Raw genomic sequence first — 17,458 nt, 5'->3', positions numbered from 1 at the left:
TATAGGCTCTGATGGAAAACATCTAAAGCAGGGGTAGCCAATATGTACCCTGCAGATATTGTTGGACTACAGCATCCATCATCCCTGACTTTTGACCATGCTGGCTAGGGATGATGGGAGTCCAACAGCAGCTATGTGAGAACCAGTGTGGTATAGAGTTTGGAGTGTTGGACTGGGACATGGTTGGGGACATGGTTGACCAAGGTTCAGATCCTTGTTCAGCCACGAAGCTCACTGGGTGACCTTGGGCCAGTCAATGTATCTCAGCCTAATCTACCTCATAGGGTTGTTGTGGGAATAAAATTGGGAGGGGAGAACTATGTGTGTATGCCGCCTTGAGCTCCTTGGAGAAATGTGGGATATACATGTAAAACTAAATATAAATATATCTGGAGGGCACCATGTGCCTTTAATAGCTGCATGCAGCCCTTCCAAACTGCACCTTTATGCAGGGAAAGCTGTACTTGTTATCTGTGCTTGTTAACAGCACAAAATCTGTTAAAAAACAAACCTAATGGTAGCCATACTGGAAGCCCGGGTTGTGTGAGATGGAGGTGCTTAAGAAATTCAGACTTGGCAAGTGAAGGTACCTAAATTTTTTGGGCCTGTTCATAAAGTATAGTTTTTATTCAGCAGGTCAGTCATTTCCTAGCTACACACTCTCACACAGAAGTGTAATGTGTGAATCAGCAGATCAGAATTCTATTAAGCAGCAATTCTCATGTTCTCCATGGCTATAAATATAGCTGCCACAATCCTAGGCATTGCCATTAAGTATTATATCCATGATCTGCCAATTCATAATTTTATTCCACACTATAGGAAGTTCTGATCAGAAACATGCTGAGTGCAGGCAGAGCAACTTACTCGCAATAAAGTGTGAATAAGTTTGCAACCCTGGAGATAGGGATATTTGGCTCAGTCTATTTTCAGTCCATGTCAATTTGGCACGTATTCATAAGTCTTTTTCTGCATTAATGTTTGAATATTTTTTTGAAATCCATGTTAAAGTATTTAAATACCATTTATCTCAATGTATGCATTTCTAAACATGTTTTAGCCTAAAATACACTTTTGATGCATTTTGTTATTGTTTTTTAGCTGAGAACAGAATCACAAAATTTGGCTAAATGCAAAATTGGAAGAGTCTACATATTAGTCTGGGAGGTGCACATTAGGTCTGATTGCTTAAAAATGTGGGACAAATGACATTCTTTTCCATCTTTACTCACAGCCCAGCCCGATGCACCTTCCTCTGTTGAAATATATAGACTTAAGCTATCTTAATACTGCATAGGATTGTAGTTTTAGGGCCAAGCTGCAGTTTATATTAAAATTATCATAACCTTTAATGTATTCTTTTTGTATAATAATAATTTTTAAAAGTGAGCAGAGAGGACGATCAAAATCTGGACCGCAGGAAGAGGCTTCCCCTGCACCATAGTCTCAATGAAAATCCCCCCTCCATTAATTTCAAGAGGGAAGCTGCAGGTGTGTGTGATCTTTGTCAGAACTGTGGGGCATGGGGAAATGGTTACACTTCACTCTGCCCATGATCCCATTCTCCCCCCTGATGCTTTTTTAATGCAGCTTTCCCCAATCTGGTGTCCTCTAAATGTTACCAGACTAAAACTCCAATCATCCCTGAGAATTGGCCATGCTGGCTGAGACTGATGGAAGTTGGAGTGCAACAACCAGCTTGGGGAAGGGTGCTAGGGGAAGTGTACTTTGGCTTTTAGTTTGGTACTGTCTCAGATTCAGAACTGCTTGCAGTTATCTAGTGAGAAAAGTACCTCTTACCTGGTTAAGATGGAGGATATTGTCTCTTTCTGAGTTCCTGTTTCTTAATGCTGTATCATTTTTCTTGTTTGGAACCTCACTTTCAACATCATCCTAAAAGGCACAGCAATTGAAAACAGAGGATGAGTTTAAATTAGAAGTCAATATCCACCTTTTTCAGCACAGTGGACAACAACAGTGGTGGCAGCCACACTACAATACCTTAATAAGAAGGCAGCAGAATGAAAGACAGACAGTAGCCACTTTCACACATTAGCTTACAGTGAAATCCTATACCTGTCTACCTGAGTTCAGTGGGGCCTACTCCCAGGTAAGCATGTATATATGCAACCTCAGTCTGTATTGACTAACTGTATTGACTAACTGTATTGACTAACTGTGCATGGAGAGAGATGGTGTGAGTTTGCAACAGAGAGCCCTGGCTTGTTTCCAAATGTCAACATTCATGTGGAGGTCTACAGGTGGATACTCTGTTATTCCAACTTTCAAATGAACTCTTCTAGGGCATAGGGCATGAACATGGTCCACACCCTGCTACTCATCCTTCATTTACACAGCTTGACCATCTGAAATGGGTGATTGTGAATTCAGGTTAGCAGTTAGCATTATAGGAAACATGCGAGGCACTTAATGGATAAAGTGAGTGTTGCAGAATGGATTCACAGTACAGTACTCAGGTAGTGAATTCACAATATTCAATTCTAGTCTGGTTCAGATTCCCTATGACCAAAATGACCCAACTCAAAGTTTTATTGAAAAATAGAGATGGATTGCCTTCAAGTCGATTCCAGCTTATGGCGACCCTATGAATAGGGTTTTCATGGTAAATGGTATTCAGAGGGGGTTTACCATTGCCTCCCTCTGAGGCTGAGAGGCAGTGACTGGCCCAAGGTCACTGAGTGAGCTTCATGGCTGTGTGGGGATTTGAACTCTGATCTCCCCGGTCTTAGTCCAGCACCTTAACCACTATACCTAGTAGTCCCATAACCAGGGTTTAGATTCTAGGATGCCAATTGTCCCCCAAAAAACTAATTTAATCTAAACACCCTTTTTTAATTGGAGGAATAGGAAATGTGTTGTTTGCCTCCAACCCCCAAGAGCCCCAGCCAGCATGGCCAATAGTTAAGGATGATGGGAGCAGTAGTCCAACAACACCTGGAGATCTGCAGGTTCCCCATCCCTGCTAATCCCCTTTGGGGAACCAGCAAATTTGGAAGGATGCCTTCTTTTGCAATAGGACAGCCTTTGCCAACCTGGCACCCTACAGATGGTTTGGGTGCTTTGTGAGGCTGATGGGAATTATAGTCCAAAACATCTGGAGGGCACCAGGTTGCTGAAGGCTGCAACTGGGTGACTAGAAAAAAGCAAAGTTAGATAATGCTCCTCATATAAAAGAGACAGTTTCAGGAGATGGTGCAATTCATTCTATCTGGATGATGAGTTGTGCCAGCCAAAATGTTCAGTGCTACACAATTATTCAAAGTATAGGAGCCTTGTCCTCTTTTGTGTTTGATCACTCTACTCCACAATGAAGGATCCTGTTCCTTAAGAGATACATAGCCAGGTAATGTTTAGATTCTCTGGTGCTTCTTTGGAATCCCTCTGTGACTGACATTGTTAAGGTTTCTGTTCCAGATCCAAGCCCATCGAAGAAGCACTGTTTTCTTGTCCCCATCCATTGCTGACAACATTATTCTAAGTATGGCTTCACTGCTATGCTAGATGTAAATCCCTTTTCATTCAAGTTAATACCTTATTTGCATCCCAGAGCAGGGATGACTTCTGAATAATCTACTGTCCTGAAGAGGCATTCAGGAAATGAAAATAAAACAATTAAGCCTCTTAACGTAGACAGACTCCACCCAGATGAAAGAAACTGCTTATGTCAAATGCATGTTGTAAGAGAATTATAAATCACCAGTCCTGTGGACAGATATGCTGAAAAGGGTGGAGTGGGGTGGGGTCACCCAAGGTTCATAGGTATGAACATCGGATGTTTTGTGATCTTGGTTTTCCTAGAGTGGTACCTGAATTGGTGCTAACGCATGCTGTTATCATCCTGCTCGGGCAGGACACAGAAGATGGAGGGAGCAAGTCAAAGCCCTTTAGCGATGCTCCTTCAGATTCAATTGGTGCTGCGCTGGGGCAACCATCTCCACCTCTGACCTACATGTCTTTGTCTACATGTCTAGAAAGTCTCCAGGACTTCCGGGAAGGGTGACTTAGCCTGTGCCTGCTTTTGAGACGGGCTCCTGCCTCAAAAGAAGCTTATTCAGATATATCAGTCAGATTTTTTTTTTTTTTGACTGATTAAACTTCTCCCGGGTAGGGAGAAACGAAGAGATTAACCTCAAAGCCTATTTTTGTTGGGACGACCAGATCTCATTAATTTATGGGACGAGGTCCAGCCGACGAAGGTGGGACGGATTTTCAACATCAAGCTCTATCTGATAAAGCGAACGTTCATCTTATCTTCTAAGAGAGAACGCACTAACAGGCAAGCACCCTTCTTTCTATATTTTTCTTTTACTTGACTTAAATTGTTGCTGTTTAAAAGAGATTTGCCAGATTGATCGGTTTTTGACATCTCACTGGGGAGCCATAACTTCTCTCTGCTACTCACTAATTAATAGCTTATCTCTGTTTTTGTTGCAAAAAGCTGTCCTGGATTTGCATTCTAAAGATATACACAGAAGAGGGATTTCTATTCCAGATTTTTATTTTGAAGAATATTATATTGTCTGAGACTACTCTCTTTTTGGTCTATTTTATTTTGACGAATCTGTTTCCTGACGACCGCCATTAATTGTTTCGATCCTGGGAACTGCATTTTGTTTACTTAAGCATGGAGAGATAAGGCTGTCTGCTCTGTTTATACTGTGATGTCACCAAGTTTGGAGTATTAACCCAATTGTTGCTGAAATAAGAAGTGGTTTTCCTATATTTTTCTTTTAAAATGGCAATTAAGAAAGTGGCTGAGAATCTGGAAATAACTATGTTTCAGAAAATAATGGATGAGATTGAGATAACGAAACAAAACCTGCGACAGGGTTGTAAGGAGCTGAAAATTGAATTGAGTAAAATGAAGCAGGAGATTAAAGATATAGGGGTCCCTGTGAGAGAGGTGACCCTGGAAGGGGTCCCTGTGAGAGAGGAGACCCCGGAGATTGGAACAAACGTGGAACAGGAAAAAGATTTGGAGTCTATGGACTTTAGAAACAAAATCTATTGTTTGGAGACACAGGAGATTAAAGACATAGGGGTCCTTGTGAGAGAGGAGACCCTGGAGACTGGAACAGGGGTCCCTGTGAGAGAGGAGACCCTGGAGACTGGAACAGGGGTCCCTGTGAGAGAGGAGATCCCGGAGATTGGAACAAACGTGGAACAGGAACAAGATTTGGAGTCTATGGACTTTAGAAATAAAATCTATTGTTTGGAACTCAATGTTATCTCTGAAGAAATTAATGAAGATTCTAGAGATAAAGTTATCAATGGCATGGATAATCTTCTGGACTGGAATGATGTGATGGAGCCCAATATAGAGAAAATCTATGGAATTAACTGCAGCCATGTGACAATGGAAAAACTTTCAAGAGATGACCCAGTGTATTTTGAAAAAAAGAACAGAGATATGATTTTACAGCAGTATTTCAGCAACCTATTCAGAATGGATGGCAAGAAAATATTTGGGATAGAGGTAATTCCCATCAGACTCTTACTATATGACTATGGCTTTGACAGCAAGATTATTATGGAATACTGATAATGGAAGATTGGATACTGAAATTACTGGACTTAACAAGACTACTGAAGATGGAAGATGGAAAATGGAACTAATAGGGATAATAGAACAATGGCTACTGAAATTACTGAACCTAACAGATTCTGATGTGATGGATTAATTGAAATGTTTATTTTGACTATGGTTATGACAATAAGATTATCATAATTAGTAATGAGATGGATTAATCGATATGCTTATCTGGAAAAAAAAAATTGATAGATATATTTCTTAAAGAATTGAAACCTCTCTTTGACTTTTTGTGGAAAGAATAAAGTAATGTTTATGAGATTTGATGATTAAGTAAGATAACTACTGGAGGAAAGTGATTTTATAATATGACTTAAGAGACAGGATTGTTATATATTATAGACTTATAACTGATTTGATCTTTGACAAATGGGAAGTCAATATTTTACTCTTTATTTTTTATTTTTTTTTTCTTTTTTTTTTTTTTGTTTAACTATTTTTGATTTTGTTTTTTGTCTTTGAATGTTTTATGATTTCGTCTTGTATGTTTTATGAAAATCTGAATAAAAATTATTGAAAAAAAAAAAAAAAAAAAGAAAGTCTCCAGAGACCGCTCTGTGTGAACATTTGCATGGGTATGTGGATGCTCTATACACATTCTAATGAAGTTATATAGGATCAGATTGGAATTTGTCACCATGATGCATGCCCATTCTTACCCTGAATCAACATGTGTAAAAAGCTCAGGGAGTTAGCTGAGCCTACAGAGTTACTGTCCGTTATACTACATCAGGAAATGAATTCATCATAACAGTGCAGTATTGATGGAAGGCAAACTAAAAAGCCAAATTTACAAACTTATGTTGGTTTAATGATCATAGTCCCCCCTGAAGTGTTGGGAATTGTAGTTTAGTAAAGTTGCTGACTATTATCACTTAAAGATTCCCCCCTCCACCTCTCAGACTTACAGTTCCCAGGGACCCCTAGAAAAAGGGAATTACAGTTTTCAGAATGCCTAGGAGAAGGGAATTACTATTAAGTCAATTTAATAGTGCACTACTATGCAGAGCTTGGAAAAGTTACTTTTTTGAACTACAACTCCCATCAGCCTAATCCAGTGGCCATGCTGGCTGGGGCTGATGGGAGTTGTAGTTCAAAAAAGTAACTTTTCCAAGCTCTGCTACTATGCATGTTTACTCAGAAGTTTGTTCAATGGTGCTTAATCCCAAGTAAGTGGGGATAGGATTGTGCTGCAAGTGAGTGGTCTAGTGGTTTAGAATTGTGAGGACAATTTGTTCCTTCTATCTAAGCTGTTAAACAAGTTTGATCTGGCAGGAATCAAACATTACTGAAATAGTGTATTAGTTTTAACTTCACTGCCCCAAGTAAATGACTATGTCAACAGGTGATGTAATCACAAAGAGAAAAGACAAAGTGAATGCAGAGGTAAATGGCTTGATAATGTAAAGTTCCATGGTCTAAATAATCATAGGGTAAAATAAACAGACATGTTTGCTAAATGCTATTGTGGAAGCTTGCAAATAGGGAAAGAGACACAGTGATGATTTACATTCCTTAGACTGTACTGTTTAAATGAGGAATGAAACCTGTGGCTCCCCAGATGTTGCTGGATTACAACCCCATGCTGGCTGGGGCAGATGATGGGAGTTGGAGTCTTAACAACATTTTGTGGGCCACAGGTTCCCAAGCCCTGGTTTAAATGTACAGTGCTTGAAGATACAATATTGGCAGAAGGTTTGCTAGTTTCTGACTCTAGATCAAGTTTGGGAGCAACATCCCCCACAGGCCACTTTGAGAGGTGGGAAACGGCTCTGTTTTGCACCCTGATTTTGCTGGCTAAAATACAACCTGGAACTGTGATAATACTTCTTGCTTTCCTGGATAGAAAGGGGTATATGAGTGTGTATAGAAAGTAGTCTACTCTACAAAGGTAACATTCACTTTAATTGCTTTGCCCACTTTTGCCTCTGGCTCCACCCACCACTGGCATTTCTCTCCCCCCCCCAAATGTCCAGAAGGAAATGCAGCTCTCTGGCTGTAAAACATTTTCCCTATTCCTGACTTAGTCAGATACCACTATTTGCTTATGATGTTGTGAAGTGTTACTATTCAGAAGGTTGATGTTTGTTCGGGATTTGTTACATGGGCAGTCCTGGTTTGGATTCAGAGTTTGAACCTGATGAACATGTATTTCCTCAAGAGATTTGAATTGCACAAATGCTGATGGGAAAGACACAGTTGTGAAAGAAGCCACAGTTCCTCACAATAGAGCACAGTGACTAAGCATGAGGTCATTAAAAAAAACCCTGTTGAGATCAGCTATGAGCTTCCTGCATGGTATTAGGTAAGCTAGTTTCTTTAACAAAATAACAACCAGGGTTAACTCAGTAGAAGAGTCTTGCATGCAGAAGGTCCCAGATTCAATCTCCGGCATCTCCAGGTAGGGCTAGGAGCGAATCCCATCTGGAATCCTGGAGAGTTGCTTCCAGTCAGTGTAGACAGTACTGAGCTAGATGGACCAATGGTCTGACTCAGTTTAGGGCAGCTTCCTGTGTTCCTATGTTCCGAAATATTTATCTCCCACCTTCCTGTGTCAATTCTGTGTGTTGAGGGGGCTTATAGCAAAGAATTATTTAAAAACAAAACCCAATGAATATTATTATATCACAAGAGCAAAATCTACCGGGACATTCTCCCTTCTAAGCCCCACTTGAAATGATTGGAGAACTTGTGCAGGAGACCCTGCCCAGCGGAACATTCAAATCTCTGCTTAGCCATCAGGGAAAGTTCTGCTAGGCCTGTCACCATCTTCCATGTCCAACGGTATGGCTGGACAGATAGGCGCCAGTCTTCAGAGTGCTGAAAATAGCATGATGGAGCTTTGTTTCTGGTCATGTCAGCTCACCTAACCATGGTTTCTCTAATGCTCCAAGAGCCTGCAAAACCTGTTTTGTGAGAGATGACTTAGAGGACATGAGAATCAAGTGTGTAACACCATGGAAAAATGTATTACCAGTATATAGTAAGTGTGAACTTATTCTCCAAGTGTCGATCCTTACATAACCAGAACGGTTTTCAGAAGTACATGAAAACGTTAGGGGGAAAAACCCTGAGAGGTGGTGGTGGACCCAAACAGCCCAATGAGGACTGAGCATTCTCAGTGACCACAGAATGCTGTGTCTATTGAGGGTTGTTTTTGGAAAACTGGGTGTGTGTGGAAATGGTGTGGTGGAAAAGGGTGAGGCAGGCTGGGTGGAACCCTGAATAGCAATATTTTGTTGCAGCTCCCCCTTGTTAATTTGATTTCTACTCTGCCGTTTGATCCAGAAAGATCTCCAAAGTGACATACATAAAATAACTGGGGCTGCTTCCATCTGGCACATATTATTGCTGTGGGATGCTCCTGCCCCCAAATCTCCAGTTCTATTGGGGCATTATGGTTGTTCCCATTTTCCCTAGCTGCAGGCTCCTCCCTTCCCCTTTCACCCCCACTGCTGTAGGTCTTCCCACAGTTTCAGAGCAGAGAGGGAGAACTCAGATGCAACCTGAGCATCTCCTACTATCAGCTGCCCACTACTGTTTAGGTCTATAGCTGTGTGTGTGTTTGTGTGTGTGTGTAAGACTACAAACAGCCTGTCATGCACTTGTACCTTTAAGAGAGGTTTGCTGTGCAGAAATGAGTGGGTGAAGCTTTTCATGGCTTGGAGCTAAAACATTCCTACTTGCTAATTGTTGCCGCTCAAACGTCTGTTAAAAAGAGTCTGCTACAAGGATCACTTCAAAAGTTGGCAACCCTGTGGGATACAGATGTGGTAAGCCTGTTAACTTTGAGCCTAGGCACAACTGTTTAGAGGGCTTATCCAGAGAGGATGAAGCAACTGGATTTGTTTCAAGGGAGATTTGAAGGAACAATGTGAGAACAATGTCTAATATTTTTACACAAATGCCATCTACAGCAAAACACTGCAATGTAGAGTAGGGATGGATCTGTCAATTTTGGTTTTCTCTGTTTCTCATTTTTCCAGTCTTAAATTCAGCTCTCTACATTTCTGCAGCAAGTTACATATTTTAACAAAAATCCTCATGAAAATTCTTCAGCATTTTAGTGCGAATTTCTCCTAATAAACACATTTTTGTAGGTGGTTTTGACTAATGTACACATTTTTGCAAGCAATTTATCCTAACAGAATGCATTTTTGTATGTTACTTTCACCAGTGTATTCATTTTGTGCACAGTTTCCCTTAATATATACATTTGAAACATTGCTTCATTGGAGAACTGTATCACAAAATTCGGATAAGTGTGAGTTTAGAAGGATGGCTGTGTTTCGGTTTGCACATTGTTTCAGAAAGGGTGAATTTGATAAATTGGTCTTTAAATGTGCACAGAGTCCAATTTCTCCCCCATCCCTAATGTGGAGCATTCCTGTGTATTGTTCCAGTCAGTGAACCATGCCCTCTTCCACAATACGATGCCGCATTCAGTTCCTTTCATGCTGTGTTTTCCATCCATTCCCTGATCCCAACTGTTAGTCAGCATTCCATGGCCACTGAGCATGCCCAGTCATCATTGACCCTCCCCTTTGGTTTATTCCTCCTAAACATTTTTTTCCTGTATCCCCCCCCCCCCGTATTGCCATCTCTCAAGTGCAGTCTGCCGACACTTCTTGTCCATGTTCAGTGCTGTTTTGGCTACAAAAACTATGGCTGTCACAGCCTGTACATCGGAAATATAGGGAAGGATGGTGTCAGAAAAAATGTTTCCAAGCATTGTAAGGACTTATAATGAACACATATAGAAAGGGAATGGGAGAAGACTGCAACTGTAAGGCCACTCCTCCTAATGCATGTTCATATGAAGCCCTAGAAAGGGCTACTCATACGACCTTTTGACCATTAGGAAACAGGTAGCTATGTCTGAGCTCTTGATATGTGCTGAAAATTCTCTTATTTACTTTCTAGGACAATGAACTAGAATGGATTTACTTTACCACTGATTGATGCTCTTCGTTTAAGTTTAATAATTAAACTCTTTGTTCATCTCTGAGAACTGAAGTGTGAAACTTTGATCCAAACCAGTCAGGATATGGGAGGTCTGCAATAGGCTCTTTCAATGTTTTAAAACTTTAAAGTAGCTTAAGGAACCCCAGCGCTGATCTCTGGCACTGGAGGATGGATATTTAACCTTCCCCCTTCCCATTTTCTCAGTCTGCTATCTCTTCCCGCTCCCCTGACACAGCCTGTATTGGAAAGAATACAGGTACAATAGGATCCTGTGTTCATTCCATTTCAGGGGGGTGCATTGGAGGCAGATCCATTAGGGCAATGGGGCAGTTCCCCACCAACATCAGCCTGCCCTGAGTTAGCCCCAACCTCCCTGCCTTCTTATTTACAACCCGTCCAGGGGGGGTGACTTGACTCTGGCTGTCAGCTTCCTCCTCCTTAGCCTCAGTCTTGCCCTTGTAGAACTCAGCAGAGAGATCGATGGGGGCAAAATGAGAATTAGTTGGCTCTGCCTCTCATTGGCTTTGGCTCTACCTACCTAAATAAAACACAGAGGTTAATTAAAATATAATTAACTATACAATTACAACCATTTAAAACATAGCAATTAAAAAAAAAGCATATAATTAAGCAAAAACAGCACCCTATTTAATAGCCCTTGCAGTCAGTTCCCAAAAGCCCATCAGGCCTTCCAAAGAGCCTGCTGTCCTTCTGTTGGCAGGTGAAGATTTCTCTGTGTCAACAGGCTTTTAGGAACTGACTGCAAGGAATAGGGTGCTGTTTTTGCTTAATTATATGCTGTGACTTTGTAATTACAATGTTTTAAATGGCTTTAAGTAGTTAAATTATATTTTAATTAACTTCTATGTTTTATTTATATGTTTTAAACTGTATTCCTTTTAATTTTTGTAAGCCACCTTGCGCCCCAGTTCTGGGAAAAAGATAGGATATAAATGAATGAATTAAATAAATAAATAAATTACTGTTAGTTTTCCTGCCTTCCACCCAATCAGCTGCAATGGGCACCAGTCACTGCTGGGTAGGACTGATAGCTCTTGGGTATAGTTATGTTTTGTTGTTGTTGTTGTTGTTATATGCCTTCAAGTTGCCCACTACTCATGGCGACCTTATGAATCAGTGACCTCCAAGAGCATCTGTCATGAACTACCCTGTTAAGATCTTGTAAGTTCAGGTCTGTGGCTTCCTTTATGGAATCAATCCATCTCTTGTTTGGCCTTCCTCTTGTTCTACTCCCTTCTGTTTTTCCCAGCATTATTGTCTTTTCTAGGGAATCATGTCTTCTCATGATGTGTCCAAAGTATGATAACCTGAGTTTCATCATTTTAGCTTCTAGTGACAGTTCTGGTTTAATTTGTTCTAACACCCAATTATTTGTCTTTTTCGCAGTCCATGGTATGCACAAAGCTCTCCTCCAATACCACATTTCAAATGAGTTGATTTTTCTCTTACCCGCTTTTTTCCACTGTCCAACTTTCACATCCATATATAGAGATCGGGAATACCATGGTCTGAATGATCCTGACTTTAGTGTTCAGTGATACATCTTTGCATTTGAGGACCTTTTCTAGTTCTCTCATAGCTGCCCTCCCCAGTCCTAGCCTTCTTCTGATTTCTTGACTATTCTCTCCATTTTGGTTAGTGACTGTGCCAAGGTATTGATAATCCTTGACAAGTTCAATGTCCTCATTGTCAACTTTAAGAAAAATGTTTGGGAGGAAGACTTAACACACTTGCTCTAGCACTACTGCTCCAATCAAAGTGAGAGCCCCTCATAGCTGATTTATTTGTTCGCTTGCTTGTTTTTTAAAAAAAGCAATTCTAAAGCACACCTGTTTCATTTAGTCCTTCAAGTCAGTATTATCTCATTTTTCAGAGTTGCATCTAGTTATATTTTGTTTTAGTGATGTGTTCTTTTTTTGAGGGGGCAGGGGAATTACCATTATCTTACATCCTTGACAACATCTGCTCTGAAATATTTTTTCTTTTATTTTTCTCCTGCTGGAAGGAAGGGCGGGGTATAAATAAAATAATAAATAATAATAAATAAATAAAATTTCCATATAGATATTCTTCATATTTCCTGAACATGCCCATTTATTAACTAATTTTGGAGAGCAATTATTGAACTAATCAGAGAAATCGCAGGCTATTCCTTACTAACTGACCTTAAAGTGATCTTACTATGTTACGGGCAGAGCAATCCAAATGATGGGAAGCCAGCAGAGGGGGTGCTGGTGGAAGAGGAGTTGATAGAAAGCTCCGAAGCATCCATTTACCACTCAGGAGATATTGGCCCGGCTGAGCGCCCTCTCTGTCGGGAGCTGTGCACAGGAGCTGAACAGGAAGAGCCAGCTGCCACGAACAGGCCTACCGCGGAGTAAGGTGTCCCCATAGGCCACCATTATATTTTTTTTACTGTGCTGGCCTATTAACCAATGGAATTATTATGAGATTGGGACCAGGGGAGCACTCTGAGGGGGACTTGGAAGTCACATAAGTCCCCCTGCAGTTTCTCCCCTACCACTGCCCCAGAACTTCCGACAGCTCTCCGTCCACTGGGTTGTCTGTCTCCAGTGGACCCCCGGCAGCATGGGGGACTTCTGTTGGCAGAGCGCAGTGGAGCACGGCGGCAGCAGGAGCCTTCCAGCTCAGCTGGGGGGGGGGAGCGCTGCATAAATATGCCTCCAACTCAGTGGAAATATGAGTTGGATTGCACCGTTAAAGAATATAGTGCTAGAGACTGATTTAGAACAGGGAAGGACTTGCAGTGAACACAATTATTTATTATGTATTTTTTATTATTTCATTCATATCCTACCTTTCTTCCAAAGAACTCATGGTTCTCTTGCACCTCATTTTATCTTCAAAACAACCTTGTGAGGTAGGCTAGGCTGAGACACAGTGACTGGCTCAAGGTCACTCAGTGAGCTTTATGGCTGAGTGTAGATATGAACCCTGATCTCTCAGGTTCTAGTCTTGCACTCTAACAACCAAACCACACTGGCACATGTAGGTATGGAGGGGAAGAAGACTGTGCCAAGATGTGTATTGCAGTCTATCAGAAAAAAAGAGAATACTTCCCCTATTTTAGATTTTTTTAAATGTCATATTATGTCAAATATAACTTATTTTTGAGGAATCAATGGGAAGTAAGTACTGGTGGATTAATTTAAAAGTGGATTCTATCTCTTGTGTTAGGGAATGATAAATTCCAAGATGCTATGCATCCATTTGTATTTTTGTCTCTCTGTTATGAATTGTTGTACTTTGTCTGTCTGTCCATTATACTGATTGCTTGTTTAAAGAACACCAGATGCTTTTTATCAGCATAGCACATTAGCAGTTTCCAACGTCTCTTTTCTCCTAGTCCAGCCTGGCTTATTCTCTGACAGAGTAGATTCTAGGAGGAGAAAAGGGGAAGGAAAACCACTGTCTTCCTATCCCCGAAATGACATTTCAGGTTGTAATCTAACACAACAGGGGTGGGGAAACTTTTTCCGTCGAAGCACTGCATTCCCTTCTAGGCAATTTTCCAAGGGCAGCAATCCAGTGATGGGTGGGATCAGAGGCAAAAGTGGGAAGAGCAACTGATGTGAATTTTACCTTTGTGAACACACACACCTCTCTGTCCTCCATCCAGACAAGCAAAAAGCACTATCAGAGTTTAGGAACACATTTCACCCAGGCAAAAACATTAGAGGTGCAAAACTGGGAGAGTTATGAGGGCGAGATAGAGGGGACTGAAGGGAGCACATGGTTCTTTCCTCCCTGTCCCCATTTTATCCTCACAAGAACCCTATGAGGTAGGTTAGGCTGAAAGATGGTGACCAGCCCATCTGTAGTCATTCATAGTTCATGGCTGAGTGGGGATTTGATCCCTTGTCTCCCATGTCCCTAGTCTAGCACTGTACTACCAAAGTGACCACACAGCTAAAACAACAATCACTGACAAAATAATCTGCTAAGCACAATTCCAGCCCACAAAAGGTAATGGTAAAAGCATAACAGAGTCTAAAGTCTGTGAGCACAACTAATTGTTCTCCAAAGTTTTAAAAAAGAAAAGAATGCGAATAATTGTTCTGCTATTTTGACACAGTAAATGACCAAGGAAACAGTAACATGTTCACCGCCCAGAGAGCTATTGTTAGTTGGGCGGTATATAAGTTTTAAAAATAGATAAATAAATAATAAACAGGAACCTCTGTTCACAATACCCCACTTGTGTTCAGTCTTCTGGGCAAGAGCTATTTCCATTGGCAGGCTATATTTTGGCAGGTGTATCAACGAATGAAAAATCTTTTGCCTGTTAAGAGCAGATAATCTGTCTCCCATAGAACAATTTTGCGGCATTTTAGCCTTCCACAGAATAAAAGCCTTTTAAGCTTACCTCAAATGCAGGGTTCCTGTAGCTACTGGAAAAAGTGCCGTTTACTTCCTGTACAGCCATCTGTTTCTTTAGGTAGAACAAGTGTTTTGTTTTGTGTTTTAGAAGCCCTTCTTTTCAAAGCTGTGGCCCCATGCAGCCAGCAACAACATCAAGTTAAATTGTGTGTACAGTTGCTCTTCCTTCTGCGTGAAGTTTACCTGAATGCAACCACTCCCAGGCTCTTTTGCTGAATTCATTGCTCCACCTCCTGTGACTCTGAGGAGTCACTCTCTCACACAAACTAATGTAAAAATCCAAGCTTGTGAAATTTTTTAAAGAGAGGATGATTAACACAGAGCTTTGAACCATTCAGAAGGTGTTCACGTTTGTTAAATGATCATCTCTCTTACAGTGAAGGATGTAGATCCCTGTGAAACCTTCCATTCTAGAGCTTTGGGAGTCGAGAGTATTTTCAGATTTTCATGTTGCTGCCCTTGAAATGAAAGGGGAATTCGTGATTATATATCGAAAGAAATTAAAGACCTGGATTTCTGTTTCGGAGTCACTTATGTGTGTATGACAGCAGTTAATGCAGATATGCACTAGAGTCACTGGATTGGGGTGAATTTTTATTATTATTATTTAGTAGTAGTAGTACTAGTACTAGTACTATTAATATTAATATTTTTAATGTGCCCTTCACCATGAGGAACCAGAGGAGGCTACAACTATTTAAAAATATAATGTTAAAACAAGTTAAAACAAATTACTGTGAAGATAACAGGGTGGGTCCTAAAATGTGTATCTCAAGGTCAGAGTAAAGCATATAACAAAAATTACATAAGAAAGGTAGTAGACACACCTCTGTGGGGAGGGAGTTCTGCAGCTTAGGGGATGACACAGAGAATGCTCTCTCCCAGGCCACCAGCCCTGGAAACTCTGAGGGTGGTGGAATTACCAACAGCCCCCCTCCCATTGATTTTAATACCCAAGAAGGTCTGTAGGTGTATGTGGGGCTCTATTATGCATCCTCTTGGAGTTTCATACAAATAGAGGTTTCCCATTCATTTCAGTGTTAGTGTCTGCCCACTGCACACAATGCAGTTTGTATCATGTGTGGCTTTAGTTGTCACTTCCATGTGCATGTAGAAGACCGACAGATTGTGGAACCACAGGTACTGCATTGAAAACAGAGATGGAAGGAGCATACTTTAGTCCTATTGAAATAAATGGGATGTAAGCAATTAATTGTGCACTTGCATCACCATATATTGTGAACCTATATAAACCAGCACAATTAGGAGCCAGTCCCATTGAGTTCAATGGAACTTACTCCTGGGAAAACTTGCACAGGATTGCCTCCATTGGAATTTAAAAATGCTTAATATTTACAATATATCTTGCATCCTCTAAACTTCAAGGAAACTTGCTCAATACTAAAGACTGTGAAAATAAAATTACAGAGCACATTAAAACCTCTCAAATGTGATATGGATCCTTTAGTATTTTTATTAACACCAAAGAATCTTGTGGCACTTTAAACGCTACCAAATTCATTATGGCATAAACTTTCATGGACTACAGTCCACTTCATCAGATGCATGAAATGTTATTCTGAGTTACAGGTACAGGCGGGCCCCACTTATACGGCAGGTTCCATTCCGGACTGCTGCCGTAAAGTGGAAATCGCCATAAAACGAAACCCATTGAAAATAATGGGGTGCGTCGTGTGAAAATGTCGCAAAAGCGCAAAAACGGCCTTAAAACGGGGAATTTCCCCTCATTGAAAGCTGCTGCATCAGCAGAATGCCGGAAAACGGAACGCCGGTAAGCGGGGCCCTACTGTATATATAAGCAGGGTTGGGGAAAAGATTGTAAACAGAGAAGGAAAAGTCAGGGAGAAAAGTACAGACAGTGATATTCTTACACAATTATTAACATTGGCCATTCACAAAAGACAGCTGTGAGAATAACCACAGACAGCCTGGCATTGGTAAGCCAATTAACAGATGCAGTGTGATAAAAATCCCTTGTGCTGATTCACTCCACAAGTAAGTACATTAAAATTCTTAATAAACTGTAATTCAGCAGTTCCTCATTGCAGCTTCCCTTTGAAGTCCCTATGTTCTAGTATGGCCACCTTAAGGTCAGTTACAGAGTGACCTGGAAGGTTGAAATGTTTCCCCACTGCTTTTTCAATATTGGTACTTCCGACATCAGATTTGTGCCCATTTATTCTTTTGCATGGAGAAGGGGTGGGGAACTGCGAGGACACTTTGGGGAGAGTTTTTTTTAAACATTTTTGGCACACCCACCACAAGCCTGACATCAAGTTATGTCACATACCTGACATCAAGTGTGGGGCAGGTAAGGGAAGGGCTGCAAGGAACTACAGGGAGCTTAAAGTGGGCTCTCAGCTGTTCCTTTGTTGGTGCAAGGCGTGCTCCCAATTACTCGTAATAATATAATAATAATAAATAATAAATTTTATTTCT

At 40.9% G+C, this 17,458-nt stretch overlaps 1 protein-coding gene across 1 annotated transcript in view; it reads right to left on the bottom strand.

Annotated features, from left to right (window-relative positions):
• SLC28A3 (solute carrier family 28 member 3) overlaps window positions 1-15,151 on the bottom strand; it is a 79,369-nt gene extending 64,218 nt beyond the window's left edge. The window contains exons 1-2 of the mRNA XM_061612341.1: window positions 14,985-15,151; window positions 1,801-1,893 (exon numbers count right to left, since the gene is read on the bottom strand). Of these exons, the coding sequence (XP_061468325.1) occupies window positions 1,801-1,893; window positions 14,985-15,044 (153 nt within the window). The 5' untranslated portion in view covers window positions 15,045-15,151. The remainder of the gene's footprint in view (window positions 1-1,800; window positions 1,894-14,984) is intronic.
• Window positions 15,152-17,458: the final 2,307 nt, after the last annotated feature.

The sequence above is a fragment of the Rhineura floridana genome, chromosome 1 (assembly GCF_030035675.1).
Source record: "Rhineura floridana isolate rRhiFlo1 chromosome 1, rRhiFlo1.hap2, whole genome shotgun sequence".
NCBI lineage: Eukaryota > Metazoa > Chordata > Lepidosauria > Squamata > Rhineuridae > Rhineura > Rhineura floridana.
Note: the sequence above shows the minus strand (reverse complement) of the source record. Positions and strands in the feature narration are given on the sequence as shown.